We start from the raw sequence: 26140 nt of genomic DNA on the forward strand, positions 1-26140 counted from the left end.
GGTGGAGGGAGCTGTTAGATGAATGGTTTGTTGTCCAAACAAGGCAGCAATGGATCAATCTTGTCATGCCTGCCATCTGCTTTGATCACATAGCTTTTCAGATAGATATATGCTTGTAAAGATGAACAGTAATATGTTTTGTTATTATCCAATAATTTGATTTGCTGTAAGGCTTATGGATTTGCCAAAATCCCAACCCAGTTTCTGTGGAGTGCAAGAGAAGGAAAAGACCGATGGGATCCACCATAGCAGTGAGATGGATGCAGAATTTAATGCTGCCAACCCAACTTGTTCCACCTTATATTTTCCTCTGTACCATCACATAATTACCTGAAATTGTCCGATCCAAACATAAGTACACGGTTCTTTCTCTTGAATTTTGATTTTTGATGTTACAGGCCACGAGGGTCTTGTCCCTACAGCCTCTACTTGTCACTTGCAACGTATCTTATCAAGCTATTTGTTCAGGAATTTGTGAGCGTTTGAAGATTAATTAACAACCTTGATCCATTTAACTCTCATTTCATAAGGTGCTTGTTCTCGATCTTTGTTGAGATTTTTTATAGAGCATAAAGATCTCAAGGGATTTTTTCCCCACTTGATCATAATGTCTGAACCAGATTTACTGGTGAAGAGTTATGTAATTTCCATGTCATACAGACATAACAATTCTGTCATGTCGGATGTGTATATAAAGCTTAACGACAGATATGCTGAAACAGTAGGCAGTAGTTAGGGACATTCAACGATGTATTGCTTTGTTGGGCACGCATAACCTGTAGGCCCTTCACTTTCCTTTTATCTTTTTTGGAAGAATAATGAAGCTACATGGCCACCTTAAAAGGTCGTGGCTTTGTTCCAAAAAGTATCTCTCAGTTCAGAACTAAAAAACGAAACATGCTACACCAAAATGGCTGTGAGTCAATGAATCATAAACAAAAACCAGAACAGCAACTCAGGAATTTGTTGCCATGTAAATGTTCCTCTTTGACCTTACTGACTTTGCAAATCAAGATTGTCTCATTTTCAAAGGCTAGATCATGTGCTTATCCATTATGCATAAACTACAAGGGTGTAAAGTAGAAATCCTCTGCACATTCAGAAAAGAGTAGTGGTGTTTAACAATGAGATAATGACAGTTTTGTGTAAGCAGAGACATCATTTGATAGGAGAATCATAATGTTCCACTATGATCTCAGCTCAGCCTGTCGCGTTACTAGCCATCATGGTTGAGTCCAATCTTGGGAAACGTCTAGAATCAGAATTCAACTTATCGATATTTCTGTATGCAGGTTCAGCTATGCTGACTGGCTTGTGACTTGTGCAGCCTAACAGTCCAGTAGGGTGACTTTTGTGCAAATCCTTGTCCAATACCGTGGCTTTAGTCCTGGCTGTGACTTTCTTTTCATCATAGTCAGCAACAGATGAGAAATCAGCTGCACTGGCAGTGACTGCACTCCACTCAATGCTGGCTTCACTTGGCTCATAAGCTGTCATGGAGCTTGGTGTAACATCTGAAGTCTGTCTTGTGAATGGCTTTCCATTGCTCCCAGATAAGTTTTCGATCTCGAACAGATCGGAACTTGCATCGCTCCCTATATCTTCAATCACTGGATCGGTTCTTGGAGCAGTTTGAGTGGCCTTAGCTTTTGGAATGGCATCCCATTTTAGAACAGACAGCTTCCTCTCTAGATTCTTAGCCACTAAGTCTTTCTTATCCAACTTGTTTGAGCCGAATACTTCAATGGATTTTCTAGGATCTTCATCCTTGATCTTTGAAAATTTTTGCAACTGAGAGCTTGAAACTGGAAATATAAACTCTTCTTCTCTAGTTGACCCACCTGAAATTGAACTTTTTGGTTTTTGTTTTACAAAATTCACTGTTTGAAACTTGATTCTGGCATCCATGATGACAGGAATTTGTTCATTCCTGGAAGCTTCTTTTCTGACATCACTGCCTTGCAATCCTCTTTGGTCATACATATTCCTATGGACAAGAATAGATTTTTTATCAGAACAGGACCTGTTGCAGGTAAGGTTGACCAGCAGGCTTCTTCCTTTTGTCTTATTTTGGGTGTTCTGAGATGAAAAGGTAGCTTGGCTGTTCCAACTTGATTCAGAAGACACACTTGGAGCTCCTGGTCTGCTCTTTTGTCTCCTAGACTGCACATCGGGTCGTTGTTCTTTCTTCTTTGCCTGGTTGCTACCACAATTCTCAACAACTCTTGTGCTGTCATCTTCCAGTTTCATGCCATAGTACCTTTCAGCTCTGAACACTCCAATCTCTTCTTCTGCAGTGATGGTCGTCTTCTTCATGTTTTTGGAGAAGGAAGGGTTTTGGGTTGAGGTGATAGCAGAAGGAAGTTGATGGTGTTCAAGATATGAAGAGATGAAAACCTTGGGAAGATGGGTTTTGCACTCACTTTCCATAGTTCACACAAAACACAGGAAGATGTAAAAACGAACAAGAAACAAGTAGAGAATGGACAAAGAGCAGTGCTGAGGATGTTTATTTCAAGAAGTAAAGGGATGAGAAGGAAAGGAAGTGAATAAGGCAAAGAAGGCTGCAGATTGCTTGGCAAGTTGGAAAGGGGTTCCCATCTTAAGTAGGCTTCTTCCAAGGATTGGATCATAGATAACCCAAAAAAAGAAGGGACCTACTTGGATGAGTTAGATTGGGCACTTGATTTGACTTTCAATAATCATTAACTATAGCAGTTGATATGGTTCTGTAAACTGAATAAAAGTTCTCCCTAACTGTTTCAGATGAGCTTTTATAAACGCAACACTGTTATGCATGCACATCCATATCATTGTTGCGATTATCAACTTTGAAACTGAAAAGTTAGTTAGTTGTCTTCAATTCTATGCTTAAAAGCCACATGGTACGCTCTTTTATTTCAAGGGATTGCAAGAAGAATTCAATTTCCCCCTATGGTTCACATTTTGTTCTTGCAAATTTCCAGACCTTAAAACCAGCTGATGAACTAGATGGTCCTTATGAAGAAAAAATAATGTGGTACCGATAGTATGATAAAACTTCAGAGTTTCCATTGACAAACGACCTTTACTTGGAACTTTCACCTTAAGGATATCGAGGGATATTGTTGAATTAGGGTAGGTTTTTAATTATAAACTTCCAAAATCTATCTATGCGTGCATGAACAATCCAAAAAACATAAACAAAAGACATATATGACATTTGTGAATCATACATATGTTGTTTTCCTCCTTTCACTTCCATTTTTGTTCTTTCATTTATGATTTTTCTTCTTAATGCTAACTCCCAAATTAATTTTGTTCGATGAATTTAACGACAAGAGATCCAACAATTATGTTGATATAATTTAAACCAACTCTATGGTTCAGGTTCCTTTTTTCTATTTTTTCATAACTTAAACTAAATAAAAAAGCTGTCGGGTGGGAAGTAAAATGTGTTACTCTCAAAGGTAAGAAGGGTAATTTTCTTGAAGGAAAGGCACAAAATATGAGGCCAAGAGAATTACAAGATAAATATTCTGTAGTGAAAAGTTTTATACTGAGATTAGGGCAGTAGGATAATTGAACACAAGTCTAGTAGTCTGTTTAAGTTGTTATGCTTCAACGAGCATCTAAAGAACATTCATAATTGTCCTGCAATTGCGGCCTGTGATTTACCGAAGGCCCTTGCCAAGCTTTCCTATTGAATGACGTTTCCAACTCATTTTCCACCATAAAGTTCTTTAATTCCTTGCTATCATGCTGCACTCTTCCAGTAATTTCAAGGCAAATGCCATTGCTTCCGGTTCTGTTTGAGTTTCTGGGTTTGGTGGATTTCTCTCTGGGGCCTGGATCTAAAAAGACGGGATGTATTTGAAGAGATGGGTTTGGTTTAATCCTGTTCACTTCTCTTTCATCTGGTGGCCGCAAGATACTGTTGCGCGATTCAAGTTCAGAAGTATCATCTTCATTCAAAAGAACCTACAGAAGGTCAAATCCAAAATTCATTAACCCAAAATTAAGATAGAGAGAACAAAATGCAGTGGGAACTAGGAGAAGCTAACTTCCCAATAATACATTTCAGGGCAAGGGTTGGTGGTCTATCCATATGTTGTTGGCTAGAACTAAAACATAATTAATCATTTGGTAGAAAATATCAAGTCAATAATAAAGGATGATTACCTTGCGGCCAACCAAGTCAAAGGTTACAACCACTTTGTTTCGTTTAGCTCGCTCAGCCTCTTCAATTTCCTCTTGTTTCTTTCTCAAAAGTTCCTTTTCCTGAAACCAAAATAATAATAATAATAATAATGATGAACTTTCCAGTCAATTTTCTTTTCTCTTCAAAATAATTTGCCAGTCAAATTTTCTCGTCAAAATTCAGTACCTCGATAGACAACCAGTTGTTGCCCTCAATCTGGTAATAATCACTTTGATCATCAATTACAGATGTCCTTGCAGCAGAGTTTCTGTCATATTCAACTAACCTTTTGGCATAAGCTTCAGCTGCTGCTTCAGCATCTGAAAGTGGGGTAAAACCTTCATCCATACCAGCATACGTGCTCCCTTCTCTCAGAACAAGGGAACCACAAAAACTGCATGGCCCTTCTCCCTCTTGCTCACATACAATCTTGCCACATGATAAACAATTGCTTACTAGCCTATGACGACGAGCTTGGCATGAACATGGTTTTCCTTGCTGGAACACAAATGATCCTTTGGCAGCTTCAGCCAGAGAAACAGCTTTGGCAGCCTTCTTCTTTTTGGAAGTACCCTGATTCCCTTTACCAGACAATGAGTTGCGAGTGTCCGATGAAACCTGGTTTTCCACCTTACTAGAGCTGGCGACCTTCTTTGGTTCTATCTCTTTACTGGAGATAGAAATGGTTTTTGGTGTTTTAACAGGTTTCTTGGATCCGCCAAAAGAACCTTCATGGGAGGGTGGCTTGACATAGGCGTGTAAGTTTGACGTTGGAACATCCAATGTTTTGCTGCAGGGGTCAGAGTAGCCTCGCAGGCGTAAATACTCATCTATCACACTTTTCCCAACTTCCTGACCTATGATGTTCTGCAGAAAAGTAAATCCAAAGATTGAACACCAATTCATTTTAAAAGAGAAATACGATCCAACAATCAGATAACCAACTTGCGCATCTCCTTTTCCCTTACCCACGTTTTGATTGGAACAAGTAATTAAAACCCCTATGTTTACAAGAAAGTTTTAATTTATTTAACAAAGAAATAACAGTGCACAGCGCAAGAAGTCAATCTTGTAGCGAGGAATTTTCTAAAATAAGCATCTGGCAATTACCAAAATCATAAGTTCACAGTTTATACGATATTTGCATGCAAATTTATAATTACATGAAAGAGTGGTTAGAGAGAAAGAAAGGGGGAACAGAAACTTAATAACAACGTTATTCTTTTTGAAAGGAGTGTGAGTGACTTTGGACATAAAATTTAAGACAAGCTCAGAAGGTAGTGACCTTGGGGATCTTACTTCCAGTTTCACCTGAGAAGGTTACATATAAGCAAAAGCTTGAATACATGCATGCATCAAAGATCTTTCTTCAGCCCAATTTGCACAAATGAAGGACTTAAAGTAGTCTCAATTTTATAGCATCTAATATTTTTGTTTCAAAATATTGCACCTTCTAAACGGAAAAGAAGTTTGGATTATACTGGCCTAGATTCAAGCAGCAGTTGCATAAACTGGACGAGAAACACATTGCAACCATCATTACTTAAACTTCAGACTAAAAACATGGATGAGAAGTTGACTCCAAGTTCCCCCAACTTCAGGAGATATACAACGAGGGAGATCAACCTAAAAGGTCAGGTTCATTTCACTAGTAATTCAATTGAATAATCCATAAGAACTGTATTGATTTTTCAATTTGATTCCGCAAGAAAGAAATAAATTACTTGCAGCATCTTAAACTGAAATCGTTCGTACATTATGTCAGCCTTACTTAAACTTGAAATATTTTGGGGAACAAAATAAAGAGATGTTAAGAGAAGCCATGAGCAAAACATGGGGTGGAAGTTCATATCTTCACACACCATGAATGAACGAACTGAGATGAGTATACACCTCAAATCCTCAAATATCAAGAACTAACATATATTTCTCAATATCATCACTGTTAAAAACAAGATACTAAATTCGTTTTCCTCCATCAAAACAAACCAAATTCAATAGAAAGCCAAAGATTGCTGAAAAACTTCATTTGGGAATCCAAGCATGGATCGTGATGAATTGGCCAATCGTCAACATTTCACTTTCCGATCTAAATGTCACAATTTCGCATCAGTGAAATAATAATCCATAAAGTTCTCAAGGCGACGAAGCGAGACTCCTAATACAGCGACAATATCTAAAGCCAGACGCGAAATTTATTGATAGAAACAAATCAATCATTCAGATAATTGAAAAAGAGAAAGCCAAGAGAAGAAACTTACATCAAGGTACTCTTTAGCGTCTTGGGGCTGGGCGAGCTCACAATACGAGACCAATCCCGAAATCATATCCTTATCAAGACCCCAACCAGTTTCCATCTTCTTGCAGAGATCGTCCAACGCCTTCTCCAGCCACTGTCCTGACGTCGCCATTGTTCTCTCTACGACGAAAACCCAAGCGACTGATCAGAGCCAAGTTACAAGCCTCGAAACTAAGAGATGAGAACGACGATTGGTAATCCAGAGTTACGCGCACCACATTTATTTTGATACACACGCCTTTAAAATCTTGCCACGTGTAAGGAAAGTGGGTTCCGTCCCTCTTGATCAGTTCAGGCTTCATCCTCCTCGTTTTTCATCCATTTCCACTTCAGTTTCATTTACAGCATCCTCCTGTTAAAACCCTAAATCCCTACTGTGATTAATTTAACCTAATGCTCATTTCGGCCATCGTCTGCTGGAAAAACTTGACTGGAGCTTCGAAGTAAGTAACCTTTTTCTTCTACTCAAAGTTATTGGTGCTTTTGTCAATTTCAATCTTTATGAATGATTAATCTCGGAGGAAGATGAAAACAGAGAGATACGACGCCAACATCTCCTTCCCTAGTTTGCATAGTTTTTCAGAAACTAATGGAGTTTGTTGGTTACTGCTCTATATTGTGCATAATGATCAACCCTTAGAATTCCTTAAGATTTGTGAGAAAACAATCTTTATGAGCTTTGTGTTCATATATCAATTCCTTTATTGAGAATGAATCGAGCATTGCAGCCAAAACATGTAGCTGCTGTTATAAGATATCAAAATGATCCCCTTAAAGCACTCAAAATGTTCAACCAAGTGAAAACAGAAGATGGTTTCAAGCACACATTGGCAACCTATAAGTGCATGATTGAGAAGCTTGGGCTTCATGGAGAGTTTGAAGCCATGGAGGATGTGCTTGCTGAAATGAGGAAGAATATCGACAATAAAATGCTTGAAGGAGTTTATATTGGAATTATGAGGGACTATGGAAGGAAAGGAAAGATTCAAGAAGCTGTGAATGTGTTCGAAAGGATGGATTTTTATGACTGTGTGCCATCGGTTCAATCATATAATGTAATCATGAACATTTTAGTTGACTACGGGTATTTCAATCAAGCTCACAAAGTGTATATGAGGATGAAAGATATTGGAATTCTTCCCGATGTTTATACTCACACAATTAGGATAAAGTCTTTTTGTAGAACTGGTAGGCCGAGTGCTGCTCTAAGGCTGCTTAATAACATGCCTGGCCAGGGATGTGAATTCAATGCTGTTTCATATTGTGCTGTGATCGGTGGCTATTATGAAGAGAACTGCCAAATTGAGGCGTATCATTTGTTCCACGAAATGCTCCAGCAAGGTATTTGTCCTGATATTTTAACATTTAATAAGCTCATCCATGTTCTTTGTAAGAAGGGTAATGTTCAAGAAAGTGAAAAACTCTTCAACAAGGTCCTGAAGAGGGGAGTGTGCCCAAATCTGTTCACATTCAATATCTTCATTCAGGGTCTTTGTAGAAAAGGTGCAATAGATGAGGCTGCTAGATTGTTGGAGAGTATCATATCAGAAGGTCTAACTCCCGATGTAGTTTCGTATAACACACTAATTTGTGGCTTCTGTAAACATTCGAAGCTAGTAGAAGCAGAGTGTTATTTGCGTAAAATGGTGAATAATGGGTTTGAGCCCAATGAATTTACCTATAATACAATTATTGATGGATTTTGCAAGATGGGTATGATGCAAAATGCAGATAAAATTCTCCATGATGCAATGTTTAAGGGGTTCGTGCCTGATGAATTCACCTATAGCTCTTTAATTAATGGATTATGCGATGATGGAGATATGAACCGAGCCATGGCTGTATTTAATGAGGCAATGGAAAAAGGATTTAAGCATAGCATTATTCTCTATAATACACTAGTAAAAGGGTTGTCCCAGCAGGGACTTGTTTTGCAGGCCTTGCAGCTGATGAAAGATATGCTGGAGCATGGTTGTGGCCCTGATATTTGGACTTACAATCTAGTTGTGAATGCGCTGTGCAAGATGGGTTGTCTATCTGATGCCAGTGAATTTCTGAACGATGCAATTGCCAAAGGTTGTATTCCTGATATATTTACCTTTAATACATTGATTGATGGTTACTGTAAACACCTTAACTTGGACAAAGCCATTGAGACTTTAGACACAATGTTGAGTCATGGTATAACTCCTGATGTGATTACATATAACACGCTCTTAAATGGCCTTTGCAAGGCAAAAAAGCTAAACAGTGTGGTGGACACTTTTAAAGCGATGCTCGAGAAGGGGTGTATACCGAACATAATTACATACAACATATTGATTGAAAGTTTTTGTAAAGCTCGAAAAGTTGGTGAAGCAATGGACTGGTTTGAGGAGATGAAAACTAGAGGCTTGACCCCAGATATTGTTACCCTTTGCACCTTGATTTGTGGGTTATGCAGTAATGGAGAGCTGGAGAAAGCTTATCAGCTATTTGTGACAATAGAAAAAGAATACAAATTCTCATATTCAACGGCTATATTCAACATTATGATCAATGCCTTTTGTGAAAAGTTAAATGTCAGTATGGCAGAGAGGCTCTTTCATAAGATGGGTGGCTGTGGCTGTGCTCCAGACAGTTACACCTATCGTGTCATGATAGATACATACTGCAAAACAGGGAACATTGACCCTGCACAAACTTTTCTACTGGAAAAGATCAATAAAGGATTGGTTCCATCATTTACAATCTGTGGAAGGGTTCTGAACTGTCTTTGTGTGAAGCACAGATTAGGTGAGGCAGTGGGTATTATAAACCTTATGGTGCAGAATGGCATTGTTCCGGAAGAAGTGAACTCAATTTTTGAAGCTGACAAGAAGGAAGTAGCTGCACCTAAAATTGTTGTGGAGCATCTAATGAAGAAGTCCCATATCACATACTATAGTTATGAACTGTTATATGATGGAATTCGGGATAGAAAGTTGGATAAGAAAAAGTTGTTGGACAAGAAAAAGTTCAAGAGAAGCCCTTCCCTAGTCCAGGAAAGGGGCATTTGAATCTTCATAGACCTATATAAAAGATCATAATGTAAGTAGAAGTTATTAGATCTCACATTGAACACAGAAAAGGTCTATGCAGTGTTTCATACCTATCCACCAAATCGATTCTTATTAACTTATGTTTTGCTAGTTCTGTTAGATGATATAAGGTGTCTTCCTTTGGGTGCTACTTCTTTCTAGGGACAGTGAATCGTCTTGGTAATCCACAAAGATTGATTGCCTACAGTTTCATAAATAGCAAGGCATCCAGTTATGTGTAGAAGCACAGGTGAGAAGGTATAGAATCTGCAGACGATGTCTAAGGATAATTGTGCATTTTACTATTGAAAATGTATAGAGGGAAAGAGTGATCCCTAAATCAGGCACAAATATTGGTCGGAATTAAAATATGGTACGATTTTGGTATCCTTCTTTTTGTTACTTCGCACAAATTATAATTAATAAACAAGTTTTGAGCAATACCAGCTCGAGTCAATATAGTAAAATTTTGGTATCATTCATAATCATTATCTTCAAACATATTTCAAACCAACAAATGGCCACGCTAAACTTTCATGACTACGTGTTAGCAAAAAAAAAAAAAAAAAAAAAAAAAAAAAAAAAAAAAAAAAAAAACTACGTTAAAACTCTCAAAATTTGTACGTGTGGGAATTTCAACATCCCCCCAAAAAGCCTAGAATGCAATTACTTGTAGGACGCTGTGAAGATACGCATCCTTGGCATCTGTCAATCTGCAGAAGACTAGTACTTGAAGATTTACAGATATTTCGCCTTCTCAATTGATCCACAGAATTCTCATATTTGGTTCTCAAAAGAACAAAACAAGTCTACAAAAATCAGGAAAACCCTGATTAGTATAACGTGCTGCAGTGTGGCCCTCTATTATTTCATTCCTTACTAGAAATACAATGATCACACGACAGAGAAGTGGCCATGAAGTTGAACAAAGTAACAAAAGCAGTGAAGCCGTTCCTCTGAGAATAGGAGTAAAGAAAAAGGCATAGATAAATTCAGGTAAAGGGTCGACTTTATTTGGCTAATGGTTGACTATCTTATAAATATCACAGGGGAAAAAGGTAAAAGTCTTTAGACCTTACATCTATAGTCAATTTGAGTCACTTTCGGTATCCAGCCGGATCAGTAAGTCACGATGTCTGTTGGTTGCATTCCTGTCTTCTGATTTAAGAACCAAACATGAGGTACTGAGGTGGATATAGAACAGAAAGACTTCCTCTCTTACAAAAAAAATATTCTAAAACTGACCAAGAGCCTTCCTTCTTCACTCAGCTTGTCCCACAAGTTTTTCTGAGATCTGTCATAATTATCAAAACTTACGGATTAGATCATGGGATGAAATCAGAATCAATAAGGTCAGCTAAACATCTTTTGCTGTTTTGCCAACTCTTCGAGTATTCATACTGCAGTTCATTGGTATTCATGCCAAGGTCGTTCTAAATAAAATCAAGACATGCAAACAAAAAAAAAAAAAAAAAAAAAAAAAAAAAAAAGAGAGAGACAAAGGGAAAATCCTTAGCTATAAGGACTTACCAACTATGAACAACAGCTTCTTACAGCAAGCTCCAACCAGGTTCCTTCGTCACTCCAGCTCCCTTCATATGGCTTCTAACGTTCAGGACCTCTTCCCACAGGCCCATATCAGCACAGATGTTGGAAAGAGAGACATAAGCCCCAGTGTCACTTGGCTTCAACTCCATGACCTTTCTTGCCGCTAGTTTTCCAAGTTCAATATCTCCATGTACTTTACAGGCAGCGAGAAGAGTTCCCCAAATGAGAGCATCAGGTTCAATAGGCATATTGTTAATCAGTTCTTCTGCCCTTTTCAGTTGCCCACACCGACCAAGAAGATCTACCATACAAGCATAATGTCGATGTCCCGGTTGTATACCATAGTCTTTCACCATCGAATTAAGGTGGAAATAAGCTTCATCCACCAAACCATTATGGCTACAAGCAGACAAAACCCCAACAAAGGTGACTGGATCAGGCTTGATTCCTTCTTTCTTCATAAGTTCATAGACACATAAAGCTTCAGCACCTTTCCCATGCTGGGCATAACTCACAATCATGGCTGTCCAACCTATCAAATCAGGCTTTCCAATCTGCTCAAATGCTTTGCAGCAGTCTTCTATGCTTCCACATTTGGAGTATACCATTACTAGCGAACTCCCAATAGAAACATCTTTCTCCAAGCCTACTTTCGTAATGATTGCATGGAGTTGAGTCCCAATACCAGGCCTATTTAAAAGCGCAATTGCACCCAGTATGGATGAGATTGAAAAGGGATCGATGGCTAAGCCAGCCTCCAGTAGATCTTGGAATAGCAAAATTGTCTCTTTGATGCACTTGTGTTGAGCATATCCTGAAACCAACGAAGAGCATGCAATATTATCTTTCTCGGGCAATGTTTCAAACACCCTCCGAGCCATCTCCAGGTTGCCGCATTTTGAGTACATAGTCACAAGCGAACCCCCAATAGCTACATCTTTGTCAAGACCCAAACGAACAGAATAACTATGAATCTCTCTGCCTATTTGAATAGAATGAAGAACAGAACATGCATTTAGGACTGTATTTAAAATCATAGAATCAGGAACATATTCTTCAAACAACATTTCTCTAAATAATTGGATGCCCTCTTTTGCATAACCATGTTCTGAGAAACAGGACATCATCGATGCCCATGAAATATGGTCCTTCTTTGGCATGTTTTTAAAAACATGAAAAGCTTCCTCTAGATAGCCACATTTGGAATACATTGTGAAAAGAGCACTGCCAACAGAAATGCCAAATACTAATCCAGTTTTATGCGTGAAGCAGTGAATCTGTCTCCCAAAGGTAATACAGTCGGTCACACTCAAGACACTAGAGGTGCAAAATGTATCTGGTCCCATACTTTCCCGTAACATTTTTTGGAACAATTCACTTGCTTTCTCTTTATCATTGTTCTGTGCAAATGAGGTAATCATAGCTGTCCAAGAACTGAGATTCCTTTGATTGTCCATCTCTCCGAAAACAGTCATAGAAAGATCAATAGCTCCTATTTTCGAATACATGTTAATTAAAGCAGCTCCCACCACCGCATGGGATGAAAAACCAGCTCTTAAAATCCAGGAGTGGAGTTGGATTGCTTCTTTTGTCATGGCTGGATTAGCACATGCAGTTAACACGCTAGTGACTGTATAGCTATTGATTTCCTCCCCCAATTTTCTCATATCTTTGAAAAACTTGAGGGCCATTAAGTAATCATTCTTCTGCACAAAACCAGATATTATGGCAGTCCATGAGACCACATTGCGAATGGGCATCCGCAAGAATATTTTAACAGCTTCATCCATTTCTCCACACTTGCTATACAAATCAATGAGGGCTGTCTCTACAAAAACATCTTCTCCGCCACATTTAATCACTTTCCCCTGAACTCTTTTCCCAAATTCAGGATGTTCAAGTGCAGCACACGCAGTTAGAACACTAGAAAACGTGAAACTATTAGGCTCCAAAAACCCACGACACATTGTGTTGTAAAGATCCAAAGCCATAAAATTCTCCCCATTCCTTACAGCTGCGGACACAATAGCATTCCAGCACACCACATTCTCACAATCAACATCTTGAAACACCCTTAGAGCATCCAGAAAACTAGACTCTTTTGCAAACAAATCGATCATCCCTGCTCGAACATAACCATTAACAAAAAACCCATTTCTCACAGCAAGTGAATAGACCTGCTTACCAAACATTGGGGCTTGAATGGCAGCACAAGCAGATAAAACACTCCCATATGTTATCTCGCTGGGTTCAAAACCCAGGAAATGCATCCTGCAAAATGTTCTCCACGAATCCAAATACAAGAAGTTGTGGTTGAAACTGGAGATAAGGATATTCCAAGAAATGACATTTGGGTGGAGCATTGTATCAAACAGCTTGAGTGCATGGTCCAGAGAGTTAGACTTTGAGTAGCAATCCAGCAAAGAATTTGAAACATAGATATTGGAATGAAGAAGAGTTGCTCGGAGTAACTTGGCATGTAGAACTTTGGTGTGCCTCAAAGAGCATTTTCTGGATTTTACATAATCGCTGAGCAACTGCGAAGGGTCGAAAAGAGGGTAAGTTTCAATTTTGGTGAAGGAAAAACTGGACGCATTGTCTACAGTAGCGACGGAGGAAATCAATCTACGTTGGGATAACAGTGTTTTATTTACGAAAGTTGGAATCCCAGTAAAATTCATTTGTGCTCATTTGGAGATAGGGAAGGAGTGTAACGACTTTGCATAGAGCGGGAAAACAACGGAAGAAAAATGGTTTATGAATGAATTAGGTAATTCTTTATCAATTTTATAAAAACAATATGTCTACCAAGCAAATAAGTCAAGATGGCTGGCAGAGTTGGTCTAAAGCGTCAGTTTCAGGTACTGGTCCGAAAGGGCGTGGGCTTGACAATTTTATGTCATTTTTACAAAAGTTGTATATATTTAATAGACATTACAATTTTAAAAATGTTTCATAATTATTAGTGAGGGGTAGACACGTGATTCATGCCATGCACGTGATTAGTGAGGGCTGAATTATTCTTAAAATTAGAACATATACGTTAGTTATATATATATATACAGCCTCCATAGGAGTGAAGAAACAGAACCAGTTTCATTCAGTGAGCTGATCAGAGAGAGAGAGAGGCAAAGAAGAAGACGAGATATGGGAGAGGAAAGCTCATTGGTGCTTCATGGAATGTGGGCTAGTCCTTTCGGGAAAAGGGTGGAATTTGCCCTTAAAATCAAAGGCATCCCTTTCGAATATGTGGAAGAAGATCTGCAGAACAAGAACCCATCAACCCTCCTGAAATACAACCCTGTTTACAAGAAAGCCCCCGTGCTTGTCCACAATGGCAACCCCATTTCCGAATCACTTGTGATTCTCGAGTACATAGAAGAAACGTGGAAAAATCATGGCCCTGCCCTTCTGCCTCAAGATCCCTACGAACGAGCCCAGCTTCGGTTCTGGGCTGATTTCATTAACAAACAGGTACTCATTTCATTGTCATTATACACTTTCTTCCTCTAACAGGGTTTGATTTGGTTTGGTTTGGTTGGTGCAGTTGTTCGAGGCATCGGTTAAGGTAGTGATGGCGGCAGGGGAAGCACTAGAGAAGGCGATTAAAGACTTGAGAGAGAAGCTCAAAGTGGTTGAAGAGCATGGGGTTAAGAGGCTATTGGGAGATGGAAGTGGACCATTTGCGAACGGACAGGAAGTGGGGTTTGTGGACATAGTAATGTGGTCTGTTCTTGGAGCTTACAAGATCCACGAAGAGATCTTGGGGGTCAAAATTATAGACGAAGAGGAGACCCCCGGCGTGGCCTCATGGCTCAACTCCCTCATACACCATCCTCTTACCAAGGACATCTTACCTTCAAAGGACAAGGTTGTGGGGCTTCTTCAGTACGTTAGGCACAGGCCCTTAAACTCCTCTGCTGCTGCTTGATTCATCCATTTCCTCTCACTGCTGTCTTCTTATTTAAATTAAGTGTTGCCTCTGCTGTGTCGTTGTCGTTTTGTTTCACTCTGTTCAATAAGGATTTGTACTTGTAGTGTGCCAACTTACTCTAATGGAGCCCATGAGGGGCAAAATTATCTACTACTTCCCTCTGCAAATAGTTACCTTACTATTAAAATTTTATTTGTACTTGTGAACGTCACTGCATACATCATCTTCGAAGATTCCGACGTAGTGCTGTCGTTGACCTGGGAGCATCCTTGTGGAATACGAAAAGAGGAGACCCAGTAAAATTCCAAAGTCTTCTTAGCGCCGCCAACACAGCAACATAACTCCTTATTTATAGCTTCCATGGGAGGGACTCGACTGATCACACAACCTTAAAACATTTTTTTATTAAACTCAGGTAGAGGAAAGATTAAGATATGGCAGAGCAAAACAGAGTGGTGCTTCATGGGATGTGGGCGAGCCCTTTTGCGAAGAGGGTCGAACTCGCCCTCAAAATCAAAGGCATCCCTTTTGAGTATGTGGAGGAAGATATCCAGAACAAAAGCCCAGAGCTTGCTAAGCTCAATCCTGTTTACAAGAAAGTTCCTGTACTCGTCCACAATGGAAGACCCATTTGCGAATCCGTTGTAATTATGGAATACATAGATGAAGTTTGGAAGAACAATGGGCCTCCCCTTCTACCTCAAGATCCCTACAGACGATCCCAGATTCGATTCTGGGCTGATTTCGTTCAGAAACAGGTGTTTGAGGGTTTCTTCTTATCAATGACGACTGAATGGGAAGCACAGGAGAAAGCCATTAAGGAAGTGAAAGAGAAGTTGAAAGTTCTTGAAGAACAGGGGTTGAAGAGTTTGCTGGCGGAGGCAGAGGGCAGTCCATTTGTGAACGGCGACGAACTTGGATTCTTGGACATAGTGACGCTGACAGTACTTGGAATGTACGAGATTCACGAAGAGTTTTTTGGAATGAAACTTGTTGAAGAAGAGAAGATCCCAATTATGTACTCGTGGTTGAACAGGTTGAAGGAGCACCCAGTTGCAAAGGAGGCAGGGGCTCCCAAGGAAAAGGTTTTGGCGCTTCTTCAGTTCATCAGGCAAAAGGCTCTACGCTCCACCGCTGCTTAACTTCTGCAACTCCATCTCTGCCTCAGCATGAGTACTGCATAAATAAACCTAAATTTAGTTTCCATTAAGATTGTTGATCCATGGATGATCAACTTATATGAATGAGTTTGCAAAAATATTCAAAAGTTGTCTAATTTATGTACTGAACCTTCTATAAACTCGTTGGTATTCGTGAAATTTATTAGTATCTAATTTTAAATTTGCCACAAATGGAAAGATCCTGAACGCCATGAGACTACTTTATTATAAAAATGGAAAGTTGCTTTAGAAATGAGTAAAATTTGCCCACTAGCTGGGTTCAGATAATGCCACGGGGCTTCTCCGGGAACAGAGCCGGCTTCCGGCGAGCAGAAGACGGCGACTGATGAAACGCTGTGTGAGACAGAGACTTGATGGACGACACGAGGAGAGGATGGAGAGAAATGAGTGGAGGAGAATTTTTTTTTAAGATTTTTAAAATAAATAAAATAAAATAGTTAGAGGACTATGGAATTTTAAATAAAATAAAATGAACAAATGACATGGTTGCTAAATTCCGGGTTAGAATGAATAGCAGAGAAGTTCACTGCCTTGCGTTATTAAGCAAATGCAGATCTCTTAGAACCTTGAAGCAAATCCACGCTTTTACGTTCAAAACAGGCTTAAATTCCGACCCATTAGTCGCCGGCAAGCTTCTTCTTCATTGTGCAGTTACACTTCCTGATTCTGTTCGCTACGCTGGACGCCTCTTCCTTGACATTCGAAATCCAGATGTGTTCATGTACAACACACTCATCCGTGGACTTTCCGATTCTGACACCCCCTCTCATGCCCTTCTACTGTTTGTTGAAATGCGTCGCAAATCCATGGCTTTACCCGATAGTTTCACTTTTGCTTTTGTGCTCAAAGCTGCCGCTAATTGCAGGGCTCTCAGAAATGGGTTGCAATTGCATCGCCAAGCTATTGGTTATGGTCTGGATACCCATCTTTTTGTTGGGACGACACTGATCAGCATGTATGCTGAATGTGCAAGCTTGGCCTTTGCACGGCAGGTGTTTGATGAAATGATTGAACCAAATATTGTTGCTTGGAATGCCATTGTTGCTGCGTGTTTTAGGTGCGAGGACGTTAAGAATGCAGAGCAAGTGTTCCATCGGATGCCCATAAAAAACTTAACCTCGTGGAACATCATGCTTGCAGGGTACACAAAAGCAGGTGAGCTTCGGCTAGCCAGGGAGGTGTTTATGAAAATGCCTTTGAAAGATGAAGTTTCGTGGAGTAGTATGATTGTTGGGTTCGCTCATAATGGCAGCTTTAACAACGCTTTCGCATTTTTCAGGGAGTTGCGGCAGGACGGGATGAGACCAAATGAGGTAAGCCTCACAGGTGCGCTTTCTGCATGTGCACAAGCTGGGGCATTCGAGTTTGGAAGAATCCTACATGGGTTTGTTGAAAAATCTGGCTTTCTGCAGATTGTTTCAGTGAGTAATGCACTGATCGATACTTACTCTAAATGTGGGAATTTGGATATGGCTCGTTTGATCTTTGATAATATGCTGGAAAGGAGTGTTGTCTCTTGGACAGCCATGATTACAGGGCTCGCAATGCATGGCTACGGGGAGGAAGCAATCAGATTATTTAATGAGATGGAAGAGTCTAATATTAAGCCCGACGGTATCACCTTTATATCCATCTTGTATGCTTGTAGCCATGCTGGATTGGTTGATTTGGGATGTTCTTATTTTTCAAGGATGGTAAATATTTACGGTATTGAACCCGTAATTGAACATTATGGTTGCATAGTTGATCTTTATGGTCGAGCTGGTAAGCTGCAGCAAGCTTTTGACTTTGTATCTCAAATGCCAGTTTCACCGAATGATATTGTCTGGAGGACACTTCTTGGAGCTTGTAGCATTCATGGTAACTTAGAACTGGCAGGGCAAGTAAAGAGGCGACTCTTCGAACTCGACCCCGAAAACTCTGGAGATCATGTTCTTTTGTCAAACATTTATGCAGTTGCGGGGAAATGGAAGGATGTTGCCACTTTAAGAAGATCAATGACTCACCAGAAACTTAAGAAAACTCCTGGTTGGAGCATGATTGAAGTCGATAGAATCATGTATAGTTTTGTTGCAGGAGAGAAGCAAAATGACATAGCAGAAGAGGCACATCAAAAACTAAGGGAGATAATGTCGAGGATGAGAATAGAAGGAGTTTATGTTCCAGAAGTTGGAAGTGTATTGCATGATATAGAAGTGGAAGAAAAGGAAGACTCTGTTTCACAGCACAGTGAGAAGCTAGCAGTTGCTTTTGGGATGGTGAGGCTGCCAAGAGGAAGAGGCATAAGAGTGGTGAAGAATTTAAGAATTTGCAGGGACTGTCACACTGTGATGAAGCTGATTTCTAAGGTGTATGAAGTAGAAATTGTGGTGAGAGATAGAAGTCGGTTCCACTCTTTCACACATGGTTCATGTTCGTGCAGAGACTACTGGTAATTAGTTAAGTAAACTAGAGTTGAAATTAGCATCCTATACTAGAAGGGAAAGCCTGCAAATAAGCTGATATCAAAATCAAGCCAGAAAATGGATAACCTGCTTCATCAACGGAATTGCAACACATCACTGGTCCGTGCAAAAGTTAGCAAGCCCAAAGAATATTGTTGAGTAATATATCCTTTTTTGGAATGTTACAATCCTATAGTGCAGAAGGGGAGGTACTAAATATAAATTCTGGCCTCTAACTTTGGTAGAGTAGGTGATCATTAGAGATTGTCATACTGTGTTGTAGGTTTACGAATGTTGATCATTGAAATTGAAAGGCAATAGGTTAAGATATTAGTCTTATATGCATGCAACCATGTGGTTCTACTTAGCGATAGGTCTTGTTGGTATTGCTACTCGTTTCTACTTTTCAACATTTTCCGCTCCCATAATTTGTTTATCTTCTAGCCTGCCATCTTGTCATTTCTTGTGGTAATTACCCACCTTCTATAATCTGCTTGTGCCTGGACTCTCGTATATACATCCTCTCAAAATAGTTCCTCTTTTAGATTTTGCATTTCAACAATATTTTCAGTTCAAAACTAACATTTTCTAGTATCAAATCAAAAAGAGGTACTACTTGCATCAGGAGTTGGTGTGTGCTGTGCTAGGGTTTCATCTTATGCTGGTTGAATGCAGATGAAGGCATAAGTTTGTGATCCACAATTCACACCTCTTTCCAAACATCAAACCATCCACTATAGAGAGAACTGAGAAGGCCCTAATATTTTCCTTATTGTTCCTCTTGTGAAGTGCTGAGGGTGGCAGATGGGCTGGTGGATTAAAGCTTTGGTTAAAAGACCTCGGGTTACGCGTAGACTGTGTCACGGTCATGCTTGTCCAAGGCGTGTTGTCCATTGCCGCTTTTTCGTATGATGCCAAAACTCTTGTCTTGTATTGCTTTTATCGCGTTTTTTACTGCTTTCATGATGCTTTGTAAGTGTGGGACGGAGGTCATAAATAAAATAGTTTTATTTATTTATTTATTCATTTATTATTATTATTATTAGTGCAAATAATTTTTGTTTTTCGTTCGTTGTGTTTGAACAATCTTTGGTGTTATCCCTTTCAACCCATTCACATTTCAAAGTTTTCCACTTACATCCGGATTTTGACACCTAATGCTGCCTTACTTATGGTGTTCCATATGGGCCCACCTTGTCTATTTTGTTTTATGGGCTCCAACTTTACCTAATTGGCCCAATGTTTCCTCCTTACACATTTGTCCCCTTTCCTCTTTAAAAAGTTTTAAAATGCCCATTTTTATTCCTAATAATATAGGGTCAAGCTCTGCTCTTTTCTTTTTTTTTTTTTCCTTCTTTTATGAATTTTTTTTTTTTCTTCTCTTAATCTCGTTGGTGAGGTAAGGTAAGTGCTTAGGCACTCCATGCGATGTTTAAATCAAGTTTAGTTTGTAATATTTTATGTTTAAAATTATTTATTTTTTTGTAAATGTATAATTTAAATATGAGACATTTATTTTTAATTACACCTTCATATGAGCTGAGACATAAGTAGTACCATTTGAATAATTTACTTTTGAAAAAAAAAGAACTAAGAAATAAAATAATTATGTTTAAAAGTAGAGGTTTTTCATCCTCAATTAAATCTAGAAATCTCTGCTGAATAATTGGAGACAGTCTCGTACGTCCTTTCCAATTCAATCGTCTTTAAACTCGAAACTCCAAGCTAGAGCGCTGCTGGCCATACACGTGTCCCTTCTACTAGGTCAAGACTGCGTGGCATTTCCTAGCTTTGCGTGACATTTATGATTTATCCATAATTAATTTGTTTATTACACGTGGTACCATTTAAGTGGCTTCCTCGAACAGAGTGTGCAAAACCTTAGTATTTAAGCACTTGATTATCTAGATAATTTTTTAATTACACGTGGCATCTTCTTGACGGCTTCCCTTGTAAAGACCCATCACTATTTAGTGTTCAGTATATGTATATATGATAAGAAATTACAGCTCATTACTACGCGCACACGTGGCACCAGGGATAACGGTTGGTTCTTTAACATGTGATTCAAATTTATTTATTTTTTGTAAAATTTTAATATCTAAATACTCAATATTCACATCTAATCTATACGTTTTAAAACCAAAACAAAGTTGATATTAATATGTTAGTACACATAATAATTTAATAATTAATAAATATATATGATTCATTATAAAACAAAAAAAACTTTTAATAATAAATATTTAAATTAAAGTTATAGATAATGATAGGATGAAGGTGAGTTGAAATGGAGAGGTTTGGAGGGAAAAAGGTGGTGGTGTAAATAGTCAAAGAAGGATGTGGGCATAATCAAAATGGAGGATCAAATGGGCGCATCCGAGTAGTTACATTCACATTTTCTGTTGACTTAAATGCAACCACATCCATTTATTACACATCCTAATCGTATGTACTTAATATGATTTTATAACCTTAGATATGATTGCATTTTAATTATTTATTTCATTATTATACGTTCTTTCCTCCGTCAAAAAAAAAATTAAAACTAATTTTGTTATCGTATACTTGTTAATTTACGTCTAATCAACTGAGTCGAGACTCACGACCTAATGTGATATATATATTATTCTATCATATTGATGAAATATTGCATTCAATTGCTTTTGTATGCACTTATTTATAACTACCCATATAATTGGGATGCATAAATGAGAACATTACTTTTTAATTCCCCACTTTCGACTCTAGTTCTAAAGGTTTTAATATTATTTTTTAAATATAATTTAAAGAAAAAATAATTAGTAGCCCAATTGAGATGATTTATCTAATTTGGTCCGCAGATATTTCAACAAATAGCAAACTCATTTATAGTTCGGGTCTCTATTGAAGGCTCCTAAGCTTATTTTAACCGAATCAAATTGGACGATGATTTATTTATTGTTTACTACGCTAAGAAGTTTGATACAAAAAGTGTAGATGCTGCGAGTGTTTTTGGGTTCTAGAAATGACATAAATAATAAATAGAGAGTTTAGTGTAGAATGAGAAGGAAACCAAGTGAGGATTGAAGTGAGATATACAGACTGCATTGTCACCGGTGACACGTGGGTTTATTTGTCGACATGTCCGCATCGACATTTCTCCGCCCAATAAATATAATAAATAATAATAAGTAATAAACATTTTACTCGCCACCATAAATTTTAGACGAAGAGAGGGAGAAATTAATTGTGTATGGAGATTTTGATTAAAGGGAAAATTTCTAAATCCGGAAATGTCGATACAACTTACATATTTTCATATTTAGAAGTGTTTCAAAGTTCCTTAATTATGTAATGCGCATGTCAAATTATAACAGCTACTTAATTACTCTCTCTTATTTTCAATAATAAAATCCTCCCCTAACCCCACAAAATCTCTCTCCAAATTCCAACCAATTCTCCCCCTAAATTTGGAAAATACCTTTGAATGCTCACTTTGTTTCTCGCGGTAAATTGCATATAATTATCTCCATTAAACAACGGGGGGTAACAAATTCATCTTTAACCCAAGATTATGGTTTGGGATGCTTACGAATGATGAAGAAATTGGAATCTAATTTTATTTTTATTTTGTTTACTACACCAAAAAAGACAACAATTTGGAAAGATATATATGAATTTCCACTGATTTGGGTTTTCTTTATTATGTGAGAAGTGAGAAGAGTGGTCCGAGGCATCCCCACGTCTTGCTTTCCTTCACACATCTTCTGGATGATCAAACCTGATGGACGGTTGAGGTTTCACCACGTAACTGATGAAGTCCAAATCACCATTACTCGCACCTCCCCACGTGTCATAAAAATCAAACCTTTTTCATTGTACTTCTCTTGCCCTACATCATCATTCTCAATTTAGTTTTATTTCCTTTCTTCATTTAATGGTCAATTTGTTTCCAATATATATATATATTATCTATTTTACTTCCTCATTTAAGTTGGACTGAAAGAAACAAAATTGATGATTTAGAACGAGTGAGTGTAAGGTTAGAAGAAACAGGGTTAAAACGAGGTTTAAATTTCCGTTTGAACCCACTTCCAAACATTGTGAAGTCCGAAAGCAAAACAACAAAAGAAAAGTGAGTAAATAAAGGTAGTGAATTAGGGTTTGGTTTTGGTTTGCTGTGTGCCACAACAATACCCACATTGAATGCAGTTCGGGGCCTGTGAGCGTAAGGTGAGGATAAACAAAAAAGAGAGCTGACTTTTTGGTATGAAACACTAAATGCAGATTGCTGTACGTTTTGACCCTTTTGAGTGATGCACCCCATCTAATCATCGCATTCCCAAGCCCAACTCTCTCTCTCTCTCTCTATACATATATATATATATATATATATACAAATTCTCTACATATAGCCACCCCTGAATTTGCGTGGAAATATATGGGTGTTTTCAGAGGGTAAGGCAGAGGGTTTTGAGAAAGAAAGTGGGAAATGATGGGAAGGCCACCCTGTTGCGAGAAAGTGGGCGTGAAGAAAGGGCCATGGACTCCCGAGGAAGATATCAGCTTGGTTTCTTACATTCAACAACATGGACCTGGTAACTGGAGATCCGTTCCAACCAACACTGGTAAATTTCTTACCTTGTTCTTTCTTCTTCTTCTTCTTTGCTGCCTTGGTTTCTGCATTAAATTCCTGCACTTAATTTCTTACCTACTCTACTCTTTCTGTTTCATTCCTTTCCCTACAATTTCTTCAACAAACTCTGTTTTCAATATAATCAATTTTTGTCTTTTCAGGCCTGCTAAGATGCAGTAAGAGCTGCAGGCTGAGATGGACTAATTACCTCCGCCCAGGCATCAAGCGTGGCAACTTCACTGATCATGAAGACAAGATGATAATTCACCTCCAAGCTCTTTTGGGCAACAGGTAATCCAAAATTCAAAATTAATTTGTATATGCTATATACATATATGTGTGGTTCTGATGTGAAAATTGTGCAGATGGGCAGCCATAGCTTCCTACCTTCCCCAAAGAACGGACAACGATATAAAGAACTATTGGAACACCCACTTGAAAAAAAAGCTGAAAAGGGTGCAATCAGGGACTGATGGTGGTGCCCAAGATCGGTTCACACCCTCACAGACCAGTACACTCTGTAAAGGGCAGTGGGAAAGAAGGCTCCAAACGGATATTCACACAGCCAAAAGAGCTCTTTGTGAAGCTCTATCCCTTGACAAACAAAACCCATTTGGAATCATAGAGGATTCAAAACCCCAAACTGACAATCCGATCCTCCAATCACCGCCGCCGCCGCCGCCACCAACAACAACTACTTCCCCATATGCATCAAGCGCTGAGAACATCGCCAGATTGCTTGAGAATTGGATGAAGAAGTCACCAGAAAAGTCATCAGAAATTACAACACAAGCTTGCGTGAGCGAGGGATCACAGAGTGCAACAAATTGCAACAACTCACCAGATGGGCCCACCTTGGATGATTCCAGCTGCTTTTTGAATTTCAACAATACTTCTTCAACCTCAACGGCAAATCAAGAAGTCCCTCTTACTTTTCTGGAGAAGTGGCTGTTTGACGATGCAGCTTTGGCTAATGTTCATGCCGATCAGGACTTCGTTAGCGTGTCATTAGAAGCTCAAACTGAAGGTTTGTTTTAATTTTGGTTAAATTAGCAATGTTGCGTCTTTGGTTTGCACAGCTTCTACTTCTTTTGTGTGGACTGCTCAGTACACCAGGAGGAGAACATACCAAAACTCTTTTACACTATATTATTCCTGTCCAGGCATAAACAAAGTGTAAATTAACAACTTTTTCTTTTTTTCTTATAAAAAAAGTACATATAAATGTGTGTATATAGATATATATATATATCACATGTACCTAAGTTATGTGCTATATATATAATATATACATACACGGAAATAAAAATCATATATTATTTCTCACCTTGGCATAATTAAAATGAGCGATGTGTATGTGTTTTTTTAAAAGTGAAATGCGTTGGAATAAATTTCGCACCTAACTTTGGCGGTATATGGAATAAACTTAGCTTTTATTCATGCATCCATTATAATTAGGATAATAATAATAGGAGAGGTATTTATAATATAAAAGTATAAATATAAATTCTTGAATAATAATTAGCCTCTTATATACCTAATTGTGATTACATAAAATTGAATTTGGTATTAATAAGGAGTTGTACAAGAAAAGGTTTTAAGTCATTAAAGTGAGAAAGGAATGGTGTTAGATTGAAAAATATTAAAAAATTTGAATGTAATGTATGAACACATGAAGGTAAGGTGTAGCAGAGAATGTGAAGGGAGGAGGCGGCAGCGTTGTGTAAAAGACAAGATATAAGAGTTGCATATGAGTTTAGGGTTTAGGTTAAAGAAGGATGATTGTATTGGAGCGAAAGAGAAAGGTAAGGACATAATTAAGAGGAAAAGGAGGAGAATGTTATGAACACCATTCATTGTCACATTTCCCAACAACCTCTGAATCATAACCATATTTCATCATATTCCCTAAAACCACTGCTGTGTTTGTGTTTCTATGGATCAGGAATGTGGCTTCGAAATCTGGAAGAACCATGCCATCCAACCTCTTAAATGCCAACTTTGAAATTGCTTCAACCTCAACCTCAACCTCAACTCTATGAGCCTCATTAATTGCAGCTGCAACAAAACAATCATATCCCTCTTTTCTTGTTCTTTTGAATTGTTAAACAAAAAAGACACGCAACTTTATGGAAGCAAGAGATCTGTGTTTGGATGCCATGGCTTTCCCCAAGACAAATTGAACCATAAACTCTTTCACGCAGAGATAACAGATCAAGTGGGCTCTTTATGTGTATGATATCAAAGGCAAAGATGGGCTTTGATTAGGCCAACTCTAAACTCACTCACTCAGTCTCCACCTTATATTTATCACAATTATCGAGGGATGAGGGAAGATATGAAAATGAAGTTCAGCCCTCACAATTTCGTATCTTAATTAAAACCTCCACCTTTGTTTTGTCGCACAATGTCAACCACTGCGCCCACCATTTTCATACTTTAACAACTTCATGAACTATGAACACATATGAACACAGAAGCCAGGGTTTTAAGCTTCCAGTTCAGATTTCGAGAACACATAGATAAAGAATAAGAAACGATTGTTTGTGAAATAGTGAGTGATTGAATGGTTGATGAGAATATTGAGTTAAGGAGAGAAGAATGCTCTCACATATATAGGGAGGAATACAAGAAGATATTTAGAAAAAAATATATTTAGAAAATCTACCTAAAACTCTATAAAAAAAAAACAAAAACTCATAAGACAGCCATCTAAATAAGTACATGATCTAAGGAGATTTAGTAAGACAGCCATCTAAATAAATACATAATCTTTAACAAGTGGGATCAAATGGAAGCATCATTTTTTTCTTCTTCTTCTTTACCCCACACCATCTCATTAACGCTAAGCTTGACTTCCACACTCTTATAAAAAAT

The 26140-nt window shown here is 38.4% G+C and overlaps 7 protein-coding genes across 7 annotated transcripts; 4 read left to right on the forward strand and 3 right to left on the reverse strand.

Moving 5' to 3' along the window:
- Nucleotides 1-884: 884 nt before the first annotated feature.
- LOC111495246 (protein PHYTOCHROME KINASE SUBSTRATE 1-like) lies at nt 885-2689 on the reverse strand. The gene has a single exon (XM_023145197.1). The coding sequence runs from the start codon at nt 2428-2430 to the stop codon at nt 1201-1203; it is 1230 nt and encodes a 409-aa protein (XP_023000965.1). The 5' UTR covers nt 2431-2689; the 3' UTR covers nt 885-1200.
- Nucleotides 2690-3451: 762 nt separating this feature from the next.
- Nucleotides 3452-6682, reverse strand: LOC111495503. The gene is made up of 4 exons (XM_023145576.1): nt 6442-6682; nt 4367-5047; nt 4162-4260; nt 3452-3960 (listed from the first exon to the last, which is right to left on the reverse strand). The coding sequence occupies exons 1-4, from the start codon at nt 6589-6591 to the stop codon at nt 3601-3603; spliced, it is 1290 nt and encodes a 429-aa protein (XP_023001344.1). The 5' UTR covers nt 6592-6682; the 3' UTR covers nt 3452-3600.
- Nucleotides 6683-6863: 181 nt separating this feature from the next.
- On the forward strand, nt 6864-19590 carry LOC111495738. Its single transcript, XM_023145896.1, has 5 exons — nt 6864-9516; nt 14152-14560; nt 14634-14974; nt 15472-16131; nt 16677-19590. The coding sequence occupies exons 1-5, from the start codon at nt 7190-7192 to the stop codon at nt 18634-18636; spliced, it is 5697 nt and encodes a 1898-aa protein (XP_023001664.1). The 5' UTR covers nt 6864-7189; the 3' UTR covers nt 18637-19590.
- LOC111495501 (pentatricopeptide repeat-containing protein At1g74600, chloroplastic) lies at nt 10304-13831 on the reverse strand. The gene is made up of 2 exons (XM_023145573.1): nt 11069-13831; nt 10304-10832 (listed from the first exon to the last, which is right to left on the reverse strand). The coding sequence occupies exon 1, from the start codon at nt 13765-13767 to the stop codon at nt 11089-11091; it is 2679 nt and encodes an 892-aa protein (XP_023001341.1). The 5' UTR covers nt 13768-13831; the 3' UTR covers nt 10304-10832; nt 11069-11088.
- LOC111495507 (glutathione S-transferase U9-like) lies at nt 14178-15173 on the forward strand. The gene is made up of 2 exons (XM_023145581.1): nt 14178-14560; nt 14634-15173. The coding sequence occupies exons 1-2, from the start codon at nt 14234-14236 to the stop codon at nt 15015-15017; spliced, it is 711 nt and encodes a 236-aa protein (XP_023001349.1). The 5' UTR covers nt 14178-14233; the 3' UTR covers nt 15018-15173.
- On the forward strand, nt 15388-16351 carry LOC111495508 (glutathione S-transferase U9-like). Its single transcript, XM_023145582.1, has one exon. The coding sequence runs from the start codon at nt 15455-15457 to the stop codon at nt 16160-16162; it is 708 nt and encodes a 235-aa protein (XP_023001350.1). The 5' UTR covers nt 15388-15454; the 3' UTR covers nt 16163-16351.
- A 3472-nt stretch (nt 19591-23062) lies between the features above and the next one.
- Nucleotides 23063-24348, forward strand: LOC111495505 (myb-related protein 306-like). The gene is made up of 3 exons (XM_023145579.1): nt 23063-23255; nt 23425-23554; nt 23629-24348. Exons 1-3 carry the CDS (start codon nt 23120-23122, stop codon nt 24299-24301), a joined length of 939 nt encoding a protein of 312 aa, XP_023001347.1. The 5' UTR covers nt 23063-23119; the 3' UTR covers nt 24302-24348.
- Nucleotides 24349-26140: the final 1792 nt, after the last annotated feature.

Source organism: Cucurbita maxima, unplaced genomic scaffold (genome assembly GCF_002738345.1).
Source record: "Cucurbita maxima cultivar Rimu unplaced genomic scaffold, Cmax_1.0 Cma_Scf00021, whole genome shotgun sequence".
NCBI lineage: Eukaryota > Viridiplantae > Streptophyta > Magnoliopsida > Cucurbitales > Cucurbitaceae > Cucurbita > Cucurbita maxima.

What these genes read in the sequence shown, in the direction of transcription:
- LOC111495246 (XM_023145197.1), bottom strand. Translation starts at nt 2,430, where the DNA reads ATGGAAAGTGAGTGCAAAACCCATCTTCCCAAGGTTTTCATCTCTTCA.
- LOC111495503 (XM_023145576.1), bottom strand. Translation starts at nt 6,591, where the DNA reads ATGGCGACGTCAGGACAGTGGCTGGAGAAGGCGTTGGACGATCTCTGC. An exon ending in ACGCTAAAGAGTACCTTGAT is followed by an intron (nt 5,048 to 6,441) that starts GTAAGTTTCTTC and finishes ACTTTTCTGCAG; the next exon opens with AACATCATAGGTCAGGAAGT. An exon ending in TTGACTTGGTTGGCCGCAAG is followed by an intron (nt 3,961 to 4,161) that starts GTAATCATCCTT and finishes GACCTTCTGTAG; the next exon opens with GTTCTTTTGAATGAAGATGA.
- LOC111495738 (XM_023145896.1), top strand. Translation starts at nt 7,190, where the DNA reads ATGAATCGAGCATTGCAGCCAAAACATGTAGCTGCTGTTATAAGATAT. An exon ending in GTCCAGGAAAGGGGCATTTG is followed by an intron (nt 9,517 to 14,151) that starts AATCTTCATAGA and finishes ATATATATACAG; the next exon opens with CCTCCATAGGAGTGAAGAAA. An exon ending in CTGATTTCATTAACAAACAG is followed by an intron (nt 14,561 to 14,633) that starts GTACTCATTTCA and finishes TGGTTGGTGCAG; the next exon opens with TTGTTCGAGGCATCGGTTAA.
- LOC111495501 (XM_023145573.1), bottom strand. Translation starts at nt 13,767, where the DNA reads ATGAATTTTACTGGGATTCCAACTTTCGTAAATAAAACACTGTTATCC.
- LOC111495507 (XM_023145581.1), top strand. Translation starts at nt 14,234, where the DNA reads ATGGGAGAGGAAAGCTCATTGGTGCTTCATGGAATGTGGGCTAGTCCT. An exon ending in CTGATTTCATTAACAAACAG is followed by an intron (nt 14,561 to 14,633) that starts GTACTCATTTCA and finishes TGGTTGGTGCAG; the next exon opens with TTGTTCGAGGCATCGGTTAA.
- LOC111495508 (XM_023145582.1), top strand. Translation starts at nt 15,455, where the DNA reads ATGGCAGAGCAAAACAGAGTGGTGCTTCATGGGATGTGGGCGAGCCCT.
- LOC111495505 (XM_023145579.1), top strand. Translation starts at nt 23,120, where the DNA reads ATGATGGGAAGGCCACCCTGTTGCGAGAAAGTGGGCGTGAAGAAAGGG. An exon ending in ATCCGTTCCAACCAACACTG is followed by an intron (nt 23,256 to 23,424) that starts GTAAATTTCTTA and finishes TTGTCTTTTCAG; the next exon opens with GCCTGCTAAGATGCAGTAAG. An exon ending in CAAGCTCTTTTGGGCAACAG is followed by an intron (nt 23,555 to 23,628) that starts GTAATCCAAAAT and finishes AAAATTGTGCAG; the next exon opens with ATGGGCAGCCATAGCTTCCT.